The sequence below is a fragment of the Chroicocephalus ridibundus genome, chromosome 9, assembly GCF_963924245.1.
Source record: "Chroicocephalus ridibundus chromosome 9, bChrRid1.1, whole genome shotgun sequence".
Lineage (NCBI taxonomy): Eukaryota > Metazoa > Chordata > Aves > Charadriiformes > Laridae > Chroicocephalus > Chroicocephalus ridibundus.
Window position 1 is genome coordinate 27022118 of NC_086292.1, and position 15057 is coordinate 27037174.

Sequence of the window (15057 nt, forward strand, 5' to 3'; positions counted from 1 at the left end):
AGTAGAGGGAGCATTCTAGAAGACTGAAGTTAAGGAACAGCAGTTCATAAAAGCCAGGTATGAACAGAAGCAGGACTATATTTTTCGTTCCTGCTATGTTCAGCTCAGGATCTGATAGAAGCAAATGGGAGCCTCTTTCCAAGTCAGCAGTGCATTCACCAACTCCCTTCTACCCAGACGACAACATGTCCTTGAGAGGCCCATGCCTTGCTGAGTACATGAAATGATTCAGAGGGCCCTATCGCTCTTCTGGTACCAGGATGAGATCCATCCAGTATTCCCCCTGTGCACCAAGGAACCAAGAGAGTAGGGAAAAAAATCTCAGCCCATCCAGTCACAGTGATTGGAGAGATGTTTACAGGATTACCTGCTACACAGAGGATTCGGAAAGCATGGTCTAAGCTTGTCCAGGTAGCAGGGAGACAGGATGAGAACGTAAGACCTCATTCCTTGAAGCAACAGGAGCAGTACTGGTTGACTGGACGTGCGATGAGGCATTCACATGGCAGAGCAAATGCAGTTTGAAGGCCTGTGGCTAGGCAGAGGGGAAGGAGAGGGGCAGAGGCACCCCAATCTGTGTGCCCCCATCGCTTCCTGCTGGTAGATGGGCAGCATGGCAGCATGAAGGGCACAGCCCCCCAGGGAGCTGTCAGCTACATTGATCGCTTGGCAAAGAGCACGTTGATGTATCCTTCTAACCTCCCTTGTTAATGGGAATTGATACTGGCATCCTGCCTGTGCCATGCATGGCTGGGGAAGAAGTTTCCCAGGTGTTTTGCACTTGCAGAGCTCTCTAAATACTGGAAGGGATTAGTCTCCATGAATTGACTGAAGGGGGGATTCTACAAAGATTTGCGTCCCTGCTTAACTCTGCTCTCTGAGTAACTTCCGACTCTAAGGAGCTCCTCAGCCTGCAGAATGTCACACACATAAGTCTCCACAGGCTCAGGGCTTGAAGATTGAGACTCAAGAAAATCAGGTTGATCACCAATTAATGATCATTTTATCACCGATTAAATCTTCCTCTTTTTCTTGTGCTTGACCAAGCTATAAAATTCTTTGTAGTATTTGTGTGTTGAAATGATTTGTTCATTTCTCCAGTGAGTAATTCTTTGAGAAGCATCTGTGAATCGTCCCAGTTTGTGATGTGTCAGTTAGTTACGCAAGTTGCATCATTCTGTTCCTGACTGGCTTTGAAACTGGCTTTCAGTGACCGTTGAAGCTTAAAATATTAGATTTTCACAAGTATTTGCACTTGTAAAACACAACCACTCAAATGTCCATTGAAAGAAAATACGATACAGGTCATGAATATTGTCGAATCAAAATTCACTCATGTGTTCCAAAAATATTGGGGGGCAATTATTTTCCATTTTTCGTTGTGCTGTAACAAATATGATAGATGTCTGTTGTAAGGTTGCTTACCATCCGTATCAAGGTCACTGGTCATACACAAGGTCACTGAAGGCATACTTAAAGCCAGAGGAAATTATTTTTTCCTTTTCATCAGGAATTTTTCACCAGGTAGTTTGAAATGTACACATTTTGAATGCCAGTTCTGTATGTTTTGATACAAGGATCCCAGTTAACCCAGGATTATAAGTGCCTTGTGTTTCCTCCAGGCATTGCAGATGCTAAAAAAACAAAGAAAAGCTAAGACAACATGATACCAGTCTCTAAATATAGCTATGTAATATTATTGCGGTACAAGAGTATCTGTTCAAGATATTATAGTGGGAGAAGTTTTTAAAGCTTTATCATATAAACAAGCCACAACAATAGCCATTCCCAAACTTTTTGACTGGGCACCCTATTTGTCAGCTCGCGATCACGCTTCTGCCATTAAAATCCTGTTGGGTTTGCAACCCCGCTTGTCTAGGGCATGACTAATACTCGGGGATCTGCTGCCTCAGAGGAAGGGCTGGCCTGTGTGAGGCTAGGTGAACTGTGAATGAGAAGATCTGGGATCCCTGCCAAGCCCTGCCACAGATTCCCTCTTTGTCCTTGTCACGCCTTTGCTCTGTGCCTCAATTCCTCATCCCTTCTACAGGGAAAATAACACTAACAAAGGTGGAGCTCGGGCTCTGAATGCTTCTTAGCTGCCTACTCCCTTGTGGCAGGTGCCATGCAAGATCACATGAATAAATGAAACGGACTGAAATGTGTATAAATAAAACAATATGTACTCAGCACAAATTTTACACTGTATCCACATTGTAGTCCAAATTTGTTTACTGTATGCAGGTGAGTAACCCCCAAAGAGCTGCACATGTGAGATGAGCAAGCAGATTTGGTCATAAGGCTATATAAATATATATATATATATGCTTCTTATTTGACGCTGCTGATACAGGCACAGGTGATGTAAAGATACAAGTTCCTGTGGCCCAGGTATACAATGCTAGAGCGTGTGTGCTTCGGGAGGAAGCTTGATTTCAAAATCATGTTGAACTCTGCCCAGTCCTTTAAGGAGGTGGAATCTTATTATCCAAGTACTGAGCAGGTGAGGGTATCAGTGGCTGACAAGAGATAACGTAGGTTCTCCTGTGTTGTGTCCTTTCTGATCACCTGAATAACCCATAAACATAAGTATTTATGAGGAATCAAAGTTCAAATACCACTGTATGTATTCTTCTGACTTGAAATCTTCTCCCATCATTTCCAACAGTACATTGTGGAGATCCAAATCTGACTTTTATAGTCAGCAGAGAGAAAAAGGCGTTTAGAGCATGATTCGTCTTCTCCTAAGGTGGCTATTAAAGTGGCTTCAGTGAATCACACCCTGGAAATGCTATGTAGCACAGGATAGGAACTTGGAATTAATCAGAAATTAAATATTTGAATTTCTTTTTATTTGTAAGTGAAGGCCCAGCCTCGGAGTGTTTTCTGTTTAGCCTAAGGAAAGGTATCAGCAACTCACCAGCCATGAATGAATGCAGATGACTTCAGCTTAATTAAGGTGAACTGGCAACCCCGTTCCCCCGAATATGGAAGTGCCATTTCTCCTGCAAGTCTAGCAGGAAAATAAAGCCTAAGACACTCCAATGGATGGGACCGTGGGGAGTGGTGATGAAATCTCAGGAGACCTGTCATTGACTTTGTAAATGACCTGGGTCACATTAGTTTATCCCAACCAATGTCTACCTTGCAGGGTGCGAGTTCTCTGGGAAGTTTGATCTTCTAGTCAGGAGACACTAGTACCGCAGACAGGTAGTTAGCTGGCTGGGAGACATTAATCAGAAGTGAGAGAGTTGGGGGAGTGGTAGGATATGCCATATATTTGTGCCTCATCTCCATGGTCCCCCAAGTTAATGGATTGCTTGTACATTTAGAGAGCCATGTCCACAGCTCTTTGCTATCTCCATAAAAATGAAACATCTGTTCAGATAACATTTTACCATTCCAACACCTTTTAAAATCATTTTCAACACCCTCTTTAATTAAATGAAGTAAGACTGGCTTACCAACCACACCTCTAGACTCAGGGGACTTTCCCTGCCTTGAAGGCAGTCCAGTAGCTATCTTCAGCCAGACCACACTGCAAAGCACACAACTGACAGAACAACGGTGCCAGAATGTCCAGTCTTCCAGAATCTGTCCCTGTCACAGCTGTCAGCTCCAGTAGGGCACTGAGAATTGAGTGCAGGAGCTTTGCCTCCAGACACAAGCACTTCTGCCACTTGAGGAGAAGGCAGCTCTTTGGCTTCAGTCTCCAGTGATAAGTAACAGCCAGGACACTGTGCTTCAGGCAGCACCGCTCATCACAGGCACTCCAGAATTATACCATTCTTGCACCCGTTCATGGATAGTCACAAACAGTTTGCTCTAGATAGCTCTATATATTCACTTCCTGCAAAGCTCTGTATGATGGCCATAACTATAAAGAGCGGGAGGGAAGAGCTTAATTTATTTTAAGTTTTGTTTACCTGTCGTGAGATTTATCAGATAACACTATTCACGGGGTATCATTTGACCTACAACAGTTTGGCCCAGTTAAAGGTTTTGTTCTGTCTGTTAAAAGAGATGCTACATATTTTGGAAGATACCTATTCGGTTTATGGGAGAGGAGAAGCAATCACTGGTAAGCCTGAGCCGTACAGGGAAGAAAGACCTTCACTTGGAAAGACAGGGAATTGTCCATTTCAAACTTTTGAAGTCTATTTTTTTTTTTTTTGTAGGATGGTAATAAGAAAATCTGATTCAGCTAGCCTCCTCAGTACAGTGGGCTCTACACTGATAAAATTTATTTCCCTTTCAGTGTGGTATTTGGCTTTCCTGCAATAAACCCCCTGTGTACAGGTGTAACTCCACATAGGCTTGCAGAGGCCAGAGCAGGGAAGACGGAGATATTGTTGTATCTTAAATGTACCACCGGACTTCAAAGGCTACAGCAGTAGGAAGAGAGAAATGAAGCACCAGTTACGCAGGGGGGTGCTGCCTTGTCTGTACGTGGCACAAGAGCACACATACTGCAGCAACTGTGGAGCAGTTCATCCAGAACTGCCCATCCAATTCGTAATGTATTTACACAGCCAGGCTCTCAGGAAAGTTAATCTGAATTGGTTTCTAGAGCAGATTTTTAAAGTGCACTGAACTCTGTAGGTGCTCTTAGATCCAGCTGGGCTTTGCTGTGCTTCCAAGAGGTACTTCAATTCTGAGCAGAAACCTTTACATGACAGTTAGTAATACAGTTTGGTGTGGGTTAACTTAGATTTGAAAGAAAGTCAGGCTTGAACAGGAAAAGAGCACATATACTGGGAGTTAAGAATTATTTTGAAATCTCCGTTCCAGCTAATTTCCCTGTATACACGGGCTCTAAGACAGTGGCAAGACCTGGTGCAGCGAGACCTCCCGATTGGTATAGTGCCAGTGCAGAAGAGTTCCTCGGGGGCACAGGAGCGGCTGTGTGAAACTGCCAGTTATTATGTCCAGGGCTTCTTTGCCTGCAGTTCCCAGTTGCTGCATTGCCCCGGTGGGGGCGATGGCAGCAAGCGGAATTTACCACAGGAGACCAGCTCAGGACAACATAGGCAAGGGAGGGCAAAGACCACCTCCAATGTGCTGCGAGCCCTTTGCTGCAACCAGTGATCCAAGCAGGGTGCTTAGTACCCAGTCGTATGAATAATAAGAAGCGAAGACCTGAAAGAAGTAACCATGTGGCAGGGGGCAGCCACTTTGACAGCAGGCCAGGGCATAAACCAGCCTAATAAAGTGAGATTATTTCAAATACATGCAAATTCACAAGGCAATTTAGTGACCTGAATTCTTAAACTGCAGCCAGTGGGCTTAGGCGGAGCTGAATAGAGAAATGAACAGAAAGTCACAGCTAATTTCCCCTGTGTCTGTGCAGAATTTTAACAACAGAAGGCTAATTTTGATTATTTGATAGAAGAATTATTGTTGAGTGCTAGCTTCTTTTATGAAATCACATGAGCCTTTCTCCCTGTTCTTTTGTGCGCTATCTACAGTTGAGGAAAATCTGACTTTGCAATTCATTATTAAGGGGGCAACATCTATTTGCTTAGTTTCCATAATTTTACATACCCTACTCAACTTCAAAGCCCAAGTAGCTGTGCTATGAACATCTTCTGGGCTCTAAATATCTTCCTCTCTCCCCTGTATTTAGCCTATTTTTTGCAGTGAGGAAAATAGGGAGTTTTAGAACCCAGAGCACTCCATTGATGATATTTATTTTTGTCTGACTATGGGAAAAAAATCATATTGTGTTAGGAGCCGTACAAAGAGAACAAAAGAGTCAATTGTGCCGTGGAGACTTTTTTAGTCTTAAGTCCTGATTGTGCTCCTGTAGCTCCATCCATTGAACTGTCCCTCAGCACGTTCCTGGGCCCATCCAGCCCAAGTGGCTGCTTGGGAGCCCCCCAGTCTTCCCTTCCCCAGGTTATCACACGCCACTTGCCCTGCAGAAGCCCAAGGCGGCTTCTCTCTCCTCTGGAGAAAGGTAAAGGGCCTTCAGCTACCTCACAGTAACCCAGGGTGGGGAGTCGGGACATGAGGTGCTTGCAGATGGCTCCTACGCCAGCTCCGTGGCATCTCAGTCCATTTGTATAGTGCTTTTGGGTTTAGGAGAAATAGTTGAGTGGATTGTTTATCTTAGTACCTTAGACTTTGCTCAGCAGTTTAATTTATGTGGGATAAACAACACGGAAAGAGAAACTGTAACATAAGCCTCCTGTGCTTCAGTGATTACATTGAAGGGGAAACAGGAGTCCTTTTTCCTCTCTCCTAATGAAGCTTCTCACTGGCTTAGCAAGAACACAGGACTCCATTGCGGTTCACCGGGTGGAGCTGTGAGCTGCAGAACATCATTTCAATTAGGGTTACACAGAGCCAAACTAATCAGCCTTTCAGTCCTTTGATTGCTGACTTTTTTGCTCTCCTTTTGAGGCAGGTGCTGTGGCAATAAATCCAGGGCAGGCAAAATGAATTTGAAACTGAAGCAATTTCATAAATATGATGAGGGGGAGAAATAATCTCAGAGCCACCGTCCCCAGCAAACTTCCTCCTATTGCCCCGTTCCACCTTTGGCTTGTATTTCATGCAGGACCTTGGTCAGACCTGACAGGAAAATGGCTTTGTCCCACCAGGACTCTGCTGTGTGCCTGCTCTCATCTGGTGCTGGCTGGAAGGAGGATTTTCTCCAGAAGCAACTAATAAGACTTACGTTGGTGTGTGGAAACATCATGTAAATGATGCAATTAATTAGATGGTGGAACCAATTCATTTTTCAGTTTGCTAACCAATTACGATTTTGAAAAATTCCTCTCCCCTTCAATAATTGAAAGAACATTTTCAGTAATTTTTTAAACGTTCTGCAGCAGAAATTTGAGACTTTCTTGGCAAAACAGAAAAGAAAAATTTGATCTAATGAAACAGTTGATTCATTCAAGTTGGGCTCAGGAAAACAGTAAAGTGTAATGAAATTTCAAAGGAAAATTGAAATGTTCTGTTTTAAAAACAAGAAAATAATTCCAAGGGTTTTGCTGGAATGAATTTATCAATTTGACACAAATTTAAGGAGCTTTGATCAAACCATTTTTCAGTAAATAGTCTGCATGTTTGGAAGATGTTAGCATGTTCTCTATTTAGTGCTCTGCCAAGGAACCCAGAGTCTGCTGTTCAGCTCTTTCTGTGTCGTCAAGAACTCTGGTTATGAAAACATCAGTCCCCTCAATTCATCCGTGCAGCTCTGATTAACATCGCTATGGGTTCTCGTTTGAATTGAGGGCAGCATTGGAAATTGCAGGCTATTCAAGCACAGACAAGCAAATCAGAAGCCAAAGACAGGTGACATGGAATTAAAAGAGTGAGATGAGGTGTAATGATGGAAACGCAGAGCAGTTGCTGGTATTGAGCTTTTTGGAAAGCTGCACTAGCAACATCTGCTGTTTCTCCTGTTCTACTCCTCGCCATGCCTCCTCAGCCGGGTTTTGCTACAGTCTGTTATCAAGAAAGCAAATGTGGTAAGGCAGCTTTTTTGCCTGGCTGCTTTGAACTCAGCGTGCCGTCTCCCATCCACATCCTGACCTCACAGTTGTGTGAGATTCTGCAGATTCCCCATGCTGGGATTTGTACCTTCAACTCCAGAAAGAGGATGATTACAAACCTGCAGTTTGCATCCCTCTTTAACTCAAGTGTGCTGGTTGGATTCTCTCTTACCTGTCAGTTTTATTTAGATAGCTTGTTCCTTCTCTCCAGACATGGAGCAGTTAGTATTTCTGTTTCTGTTTAAGCAGCTCTTTGTGATCTAATTTGTTTGTGAGCGTGTGCGTGATTCTAGTAGGTACCAGGTGGAAATTACTCTGTGTGTGTGCAGCGTGACCTTCCCTTTCACTGTATGTTCACTGCAAAAATGCTTTTAAGTTTAAAGGTGACAGTCATGCTCCCTCTGGTGTGCCTGGCTACAGGAATGGCAGGAAGAACCAGGATCTGCCTGTTCAGGCAATATCTGGTGCTGTCTGTTCCAGTCCGGTGTACAATAATCCAGACATTATTTACATCTCCTCCACACGCACTTCCAGTGCAGACGAGCTGTTCAGCCCATGTAATGACATTAGCAGGTCAGAACACTGTTTACCTTCAGGACTGTGTCCTTCCAGGGCCGGTGTCTTTCTCCAAGGTGAGAAAAGAAAGGCCAGGCCATATACCTTACTGCTTTTTTTGGAGGGAGTGATCAGCAGTAGGTAAAACACAAAAGCATTGAACGTCCCAGAGCACTACCCACAACAGACACGTCCCAAACATAACAGTTCCACAGTCATAACTCTGGCAGCGTTTTAGTGGTTTGGCTTTACGGTGTGGTTCAGCCCACTGTAGATTGCAAGCTTTACCTGCTCTGAACAATTGCATAGCACTATTGCATAGCACTCAGGTGCCACAGCCACACCTTGTCCTTTATAAAAAGGTAAATGCTTGATTTAAAAAAGGACAGTGAAGGAAAAACCCTTAGTGTTTTCTTCCAATGCATAACTACAATTACAGTTAGATCACTGCTCCTTTTTTGTCTGGGCGTGTCTAAATCCCAGTATCTCGTGGATCCTTCTGGAACCAAAGGGAATGGCTCTTAGCAGCTTCCTTCACCGCTGAAGTTCCCTATAAATCAGTATCAAGTCATTTCTTCTCTGAGAGAAGCTGAATACATTGTACTTATTCACTGATGTTTTTCAAGCCTGATTCTTGTGGATGCTTTCTGTATCTTTTCATGCTTTGTAGCTAGACACTAGAACTAAAGCATCATACTGTCTGTCTTCCTAGCATTTTAAATGTATTTCTCTTACACTTTATAATTTCCTTCTTATTTGTTTCACCTTTTTCTGGTGGTAGATTTGGAACTCGTCTAGTGATACTCAAGATTCTACCATTTCAGAGTTACTTTTTGGGACACCAGCTACCGTCTTCAGAGTGTCATTCCAGTTCTTTGCTGCCAAATGTTTGATTTTACATTTGGCTAGAGTAAGAGGCATGTCCTTAAACTCTTGACGTTTTTATCTGTTACAGATAAAAAAGATACACCATATAGTCAAAAAACCCCAGCAGTCTGTATGTCATCTGTGCACAGAGGTGTACCCACATCTGTACACAAAGAACTGAGATCTGACTGGCATAGGATTGAAAGGGAATTCCTCTGGCATCTCACTGGGAATGACTACCCAACACGGCAGTCCACTTTTAACCATTCCTTCTTGGAAACTATCAGCTGACCGGTTTAAACTAGAATACTGTATGGGACAAATTAAATATTATATTGTGTTCTTAGTCGATAATATCAATGGATTACATATCTTGAAAGTTGTGATTTCATGAAAGCATGGAGACAAGTTTAATGGACAAGCCCTTGTTTGCAGGAAACTTAATTGACATGAGCTCTGTGACCAGCCTTTAATTCTTAAAACATGACATGATTTGGGGTTAAAATACAGAAAAAGAGGCCCTTCCACACCCAGGCCTCCATTCATACCTGCTGCTGTCTCATGCTCTCTAAAGCCGCAGCAATTGGCAAGATGCTGTCTGTTTGCCCTGGTCCCGTACAGGAACTAGACGTGATCAGACAGGAACCAGCAGAAATGCCATTTGAATCCGAGCAGAGGTTTGCTAATGGGTGCAGGGCCTGAAGATGCATTTGGTTCAGGAGGAGGGTTAATACAGCTTTTGATCTGATCCAAACTGGCTGGTGCCTCATTTAGAGGTGACCCTTCGACACTCGCCCCCTGAGCTTCAGCTGCAAAATGAGCTGTGTACAGGCACACAACCAGAGGGCCGGGTATGTACATGCACGCACGCAGACACACACACAGAACTTATTGGGCTGAACCCTTCGAATCCAAACCAAAGTGAAAAGGAAGCCCATAGGCAGGTGCTGTCATCAATTCAAACTGGCGTATGTTGCCAGGATAGAGACGACCCTTGAAAAGGCAAGATCAGGGATCTAATTCACACCGATTTTGTAAGAAAATCATTCAAATCAGCATATACCAGCTCCTTATAAATCGATGCTGGCACCGTTACTGATTTGCATGCTGTCGCAAGAACAGAGATCTGAAAGCCATTTTGTAGAGAGACTGTCCACATCAGAAACCCTCTCCTTTGAGAAAGCATTTGTGCTCTGGTGGAAGGGCATTGCTGGCATCATCTCATCCTCCTGCGTTGAATGGTTCTGTCCTTCAGTCCAGGAGAGTGCCTCCCTTCAGTGCCAGGTGCACTCTCAGGCCAGACAAACTCATTACGCCACATTTTCCAGGCCATTGAAAAGGCAAAGCACTGAGCTAATATTTTGCTGCAGGCTAGGAAGTCCAGCTGGAACATGACGTTTGCTAGCCTGCGGTTTCCTTATAGCTGGGGCTAGAAGGGCACAGCCAAGTAAGATGGTAGCTGCAGCATGTCTGAGGGCTCTGACTTGGGCCAGCTGAGCTTTTCCAGCATGCCAAGTCCTTCTGTTCCTTATTCATAGCAAAATTGCCTTTCAACTAGCAAAATATGTTTGACTTCAGAGTGCACAAGTTGCATAAGACAGATGAGGAAAAGGTGTCGCTGGAGAGTAGCTGAAGACTCAGGAGACTTCACTGGAGTTATATTTTTGAGGTTTTTCCTTTGCAAACCCCCCAAAAATTACAGCCTTTGGACTTATCCTCTTTTTGTAATGGAAGTTCAGATTATGAGGTGCAAAATGAGAACCTTACAGATTCGTAAGCTTTGCTACCAGTCTGCCACAACTATTACAAGTGGCTTTACTGTCTAACTAAGAATATGTGTCCTGCCGGGCACACTTTTATGGGATCTTGAGGTTTGTTGGTCGTATCACAAAAGCAGAAGATGTGACGTTTGTCATCTTATTGCTGGAGCACTGGGACTGTACATAGATCCCATAATGACAGTGCAGGGGAAACAGTGGCAGCAATTTGAGTAAGGTCTGGCAGGAAGCTTTGAGGAAGCCTCCCATGCTTTGACACATCAGAATGACTCCTTCTCTTTTCACTTTCTCTACAGGCAAGAAAAATTCCATTCTGCTGCATAAAGTCCAGCATGACCTCAATTCAGGTGTTTTCAACTACCAAGAGAATGAGATCATCCAGCAGATTGTGCAGCACGACAGAGAGATGGCACACTGTGCTCACAATGTCCAGGCTGCCGCCGCTGCTGCTGCCGCTGCCGCATCCACACCCACCCCTGTCATCTGGACTCCGCTGATCCAGGCACCCCTGCAAGCTGCAGCGGCCACCACTTCTGTCGCTATAGCCCTGACCCACCACCCACGCCTCCCGACAGCCATCTTCCGTCCTCCGGTGTCTGTCTTGGGTTCCTTGGGACAGCAATCCAACCAGACTCCAAGACAGCTGAAAAGGCTTCAGTCTCTAATCCCGTCGACTGGGCCTTCTGCCGTTGGCTCTCCCTCCAGTACTCCATCCCAGCTGCATACGCCAGGAGCAGAAACGCCTTCGTCCTCTTCCTTCCACATCCAGCAGCTTGCAGGATTCTCAGCAGCCGCCGGCTTGGGCCAGTTCCAGGTGGGATCTCCTCCAGGTGGCTCAAGCCAGCCGGGTTTGAGCGGCACGTCCTCAGTGTTCCAACAGGCATCTTCTGGGTCACCCTTAGGTACAGCTCAGCCCCTCCAGCAGCAACAGCAGCAGCAGCCGCCAGCCCTTTCCAGCAGTGGATTTGGGCACTTCCAGCAAGCCACAACTAGCTCCCCATCAACATCACTCACCCAGCTTTCATCAAACTCACCCCCCAGTCTTCTCAACCAGTTCCAGCCCACCACAAGACCACTGCAGGGGGGACAGTTACAGCAGCTCTCGGGCAGTGGAACTTTGGGGGGAATGAATCACTTCCAAGCCCCTCCTTCTTCCAACTCTCCATCCTCCAGCCTAAGCCAGCTGGCACAGGCCTCTGGTGGGCCGTCCTCAGGCCTGTGCCAAACACATCCAAGTGCATTAGGATCTTTAACTGGAACGATAGCCCAGCTCCACCAAGAACGGCCACCTTTTGCCTCCATGTCTCCACTCCAACAGTCTGGTGTCGCCTCTCCCTGTTATACCCCTTCTGGCCTTAGTCCTCCTAGTCAGAGCCCAGTGTCAACAAGAACTTTTCAATGTGGCCCTTCTGGGGCCTCAGGCTCTCACGGATCTCTGCTCCTGCCTCAGACCGCCAGCCCACCTCCGCAGATCCTGCAGTCCAAGAGCACACCGCCTGTGCCACCGGGACGTCTGAACCAGGACATCAAGTTGATTTCTGCTTCCCAGCCATCTTTGCCCCAAGAGCTGGCTCAGACGCTGAGCCAAAGTTCTCCTCATTCCTCTAGAGAATCTGTTTCCAGCTTCTCTCCTTTTCCTGCTGGAGGGACTGGACTTCTTGGGAAGCCTTGTAGCTCAATTCCTGGGCGTGTGACTTTACCACGTCAGATGTCCTCAGGTTCTTTACCACATCCGCTGGTGTTTGGGGCCAGCGCTGCAGGCGCCGCTTCTCTGACTGCTGGTGGGCGGAAAGAATCCATAGCGCTCACAGGGGATCTGGAACCTGTCAGATCCAAACTGCCCTCCAATTTGTGAGGACTCCTTCTGAGAGCTGGTTATGTCAGCCGTGCAATTCAGTTCCTGATTAGACTTTCATGAATAATTTTTTCCTTTTCTTTTTCCCCCCTCTCTTTTTTTCTCCATTTCTTTTGTTTAGGTTTAACTGTGATTAGTAACAAACAAAAAAAACATGAAAAACAACAAAAAAAGAAGATAACCAGGTATTCTTAGAGCTATAGATTTTTGGTCACTTGATTTTATAGAATATTTTAATACATGGAACAAAAGGTTATGAGCAAATTTAATCCAACGAGGTAACGCACAGACAAGGTGTGTACCTGAGCTGGAACATATGAATGATCAGCCATAGAAGCCACCAAAAAAAGGTTTTCCTGTTGAGACAAAGATCCGAGGTTGATGTGGGCCATAAAAAGGAACATCAGGTCAGGCCTGTCGCTGGTGTTGTACAGGCCTGTAGCTGGAGAACAGCTCTGGTTGGCCTCAGCTTTGCATCGCTTTGCACCAGCTGTGAACCTGACCTGCAGCACCTAGTTATGGGGGGACTTGGATGGCTTGCTGTGTGCATCAGAAAGTTTCACTTCCTCCCAGGTTTTCTCCTGTGATCAGCAGGTTGCAGAGGAAGCAGGAAGAGGGGTGAGTTTCGTTAATGCAGTTCCCTCTAGGGATTCCAGAAGGGCTGAGTTTTTGTTTGGACTCCATCTGAAGAAGATAAAGGTGACCAGGAGATGGAGAGGCCTGACTTCTTGTCTCTTTCTTATTCCACTGATGCTCTAGCAATCCCTTGTATGTCACAAGGAGGGCAGTGAATATCCCCTCTGTTTTTTTATTGGCGTCGTGGAGGTGGGTTATGGGAGAAGTCCTGTCCCTGCCAGCATGCCAGACAGCTGGCCTCAGCCAGCAGAAGAGCCTAAGCTTCAATCTCTCCATGGTTTGGAAAGCCTGTGTGCTGCCTTCCAGGTTGGGGCGTGCAAAGCAAGGGGAGGGATGAAGAAAGAGGCAGCACTTTAACCTTCCCTCTCTCATTTTAATGTCTCAGTGTCCATGGGCTGACTGCTTTGAAGAGAACTGGATAGAAAAAGATTGAGAAGTGGGGTGCAGTCACTCCAGCCCTCTTCCTCCTTAGCCCAAGGGAGCTTGAGCTTTGAGGCACCGAGGGTAATACTGGTGCCAAGCCAAGAATCCTCCAGATCTGCAACTATGTTTACGCCATTAAACCAGATTAGACCAGAAATTTGGCCAGCCATGGTCCATGCTTCTCCTCTGATGGGGGAATTGAAATCTTTTGCTTGATTTCACCAGCAATAACAGCCTGCACCTGATTGGCTTTGGTCTCGCCCTGCAGTTGCAGCATCACTGGACACATCTGGGGCCTGGCAGGCACCCTGAGCTGGATTTTTTGGGGTCCCCTGATTTAAGGCAGTCAAAGCGGGATGAAGACAGTAAGGGGCTATTGGGTGCACAAAGCTTTTACCTCTAGGGCAAGTGTCTCCTTTTCTTTTACTTTGATCCTTTCTTTCTGTGTTTTTCTTAGGCCAAGAGGTGTCTCTGGCCACCTCACTGTAAAGAGTCAGGTGCTCAACTTTTCTAACACTTGTTAGAAACCCATGTCCAGCCTCCCTCTGTTTCCAGCTATCATGGGGTCCCTCCAGCCCTCAGAGGGAAAGCAGGACTTCATGCAGCAGTGCCAAAAACTTACTATTACCACAGTAATGATACAGGTTCATATAACTCCCTCTCTTACCTCCTCCCACCCCCAACTCTCTCCCAAAACACTGGCTGACAGTTGTTTTTTATACCGAATTGTTTGCAAAACTCTTTACATGTGCCTGTATCTTGGATGTTGCTGCAAGCATTCCTGGGCACTCCTGCTTCAACGTGCTTTGGTGGCTCAGAATTCAGATGTAATCAGCTTTGGTCTTCCTTTAAGGGTCAGGGGAACTCTAGAAATGTTTTTTCTACTAGCTACATACAACTATATATGTGTGAGTGTGTGTGGTGGGAGGGGTGCATGTGTGTGTGTGTGTGTGTGTGTGTATAGATTTTATATATCTATATATCTATATATACACACATGCTTTTATATATATAGTATACAGTTATACACATATGTAGTCTATTTATGCACATGTGTAAGCACGCACACACACACACATATATTTATATATATATATATCTCCTAGTTTTAAAATACATGTCAATTTTGACCCTCCTGTAGGAGTGATTGGCGGGTGATAATTATAATATATAGATCCTGCTTTTCCAAATATGTACAGGTTCATCTCGAAACAGACTCAGTTGACGGAATTGAAGCAGACTCACAGATCCTTTCATATTTTCCAAGGTATGAGGCAGTTCCTAGAAGGAAGACTTAGAATATCCTTTTTTCTGTTTGTTTTAGCGATCCTTTCTTCCCCGTATGCTAGAGGGCCCCTAGAATGAGCATCTCAAGAGGTTGGGAGCTGAGCTGTTTGGGTCTGGTGTATCTAATATAAGCAGGTGGCAAAGGTCTTCA

The 15057-nt window shown here is 45.3% G+C and overlaps 1 protein-coding gene across 1 annotated transcript in view; it reads left to right on the forward strand.

Moving 5' to 3' along the window:
• The window catches only part of HCN4 (hyperpolarization activated cyclic nucleotide gated potassium channel 4), a 106153-nt gene extending 91560 nt beyond the window's left edge, over window positions 1–14593 (forward strand). The window contains exon 8 of the mRNA XM_063347193.1: window positions 11002–14593. Coding sequence (XP_063203263.1) covers window positions 11002–12560 — 1559 coding nt within the window. The 3' untranslated portion in view covers window positions 12561–14593. The remainder of the gene's footprint in view (window positions 1–11001) is intronic.
• Window positions 14594–15057: the final 464 nt, after the last annotated feature.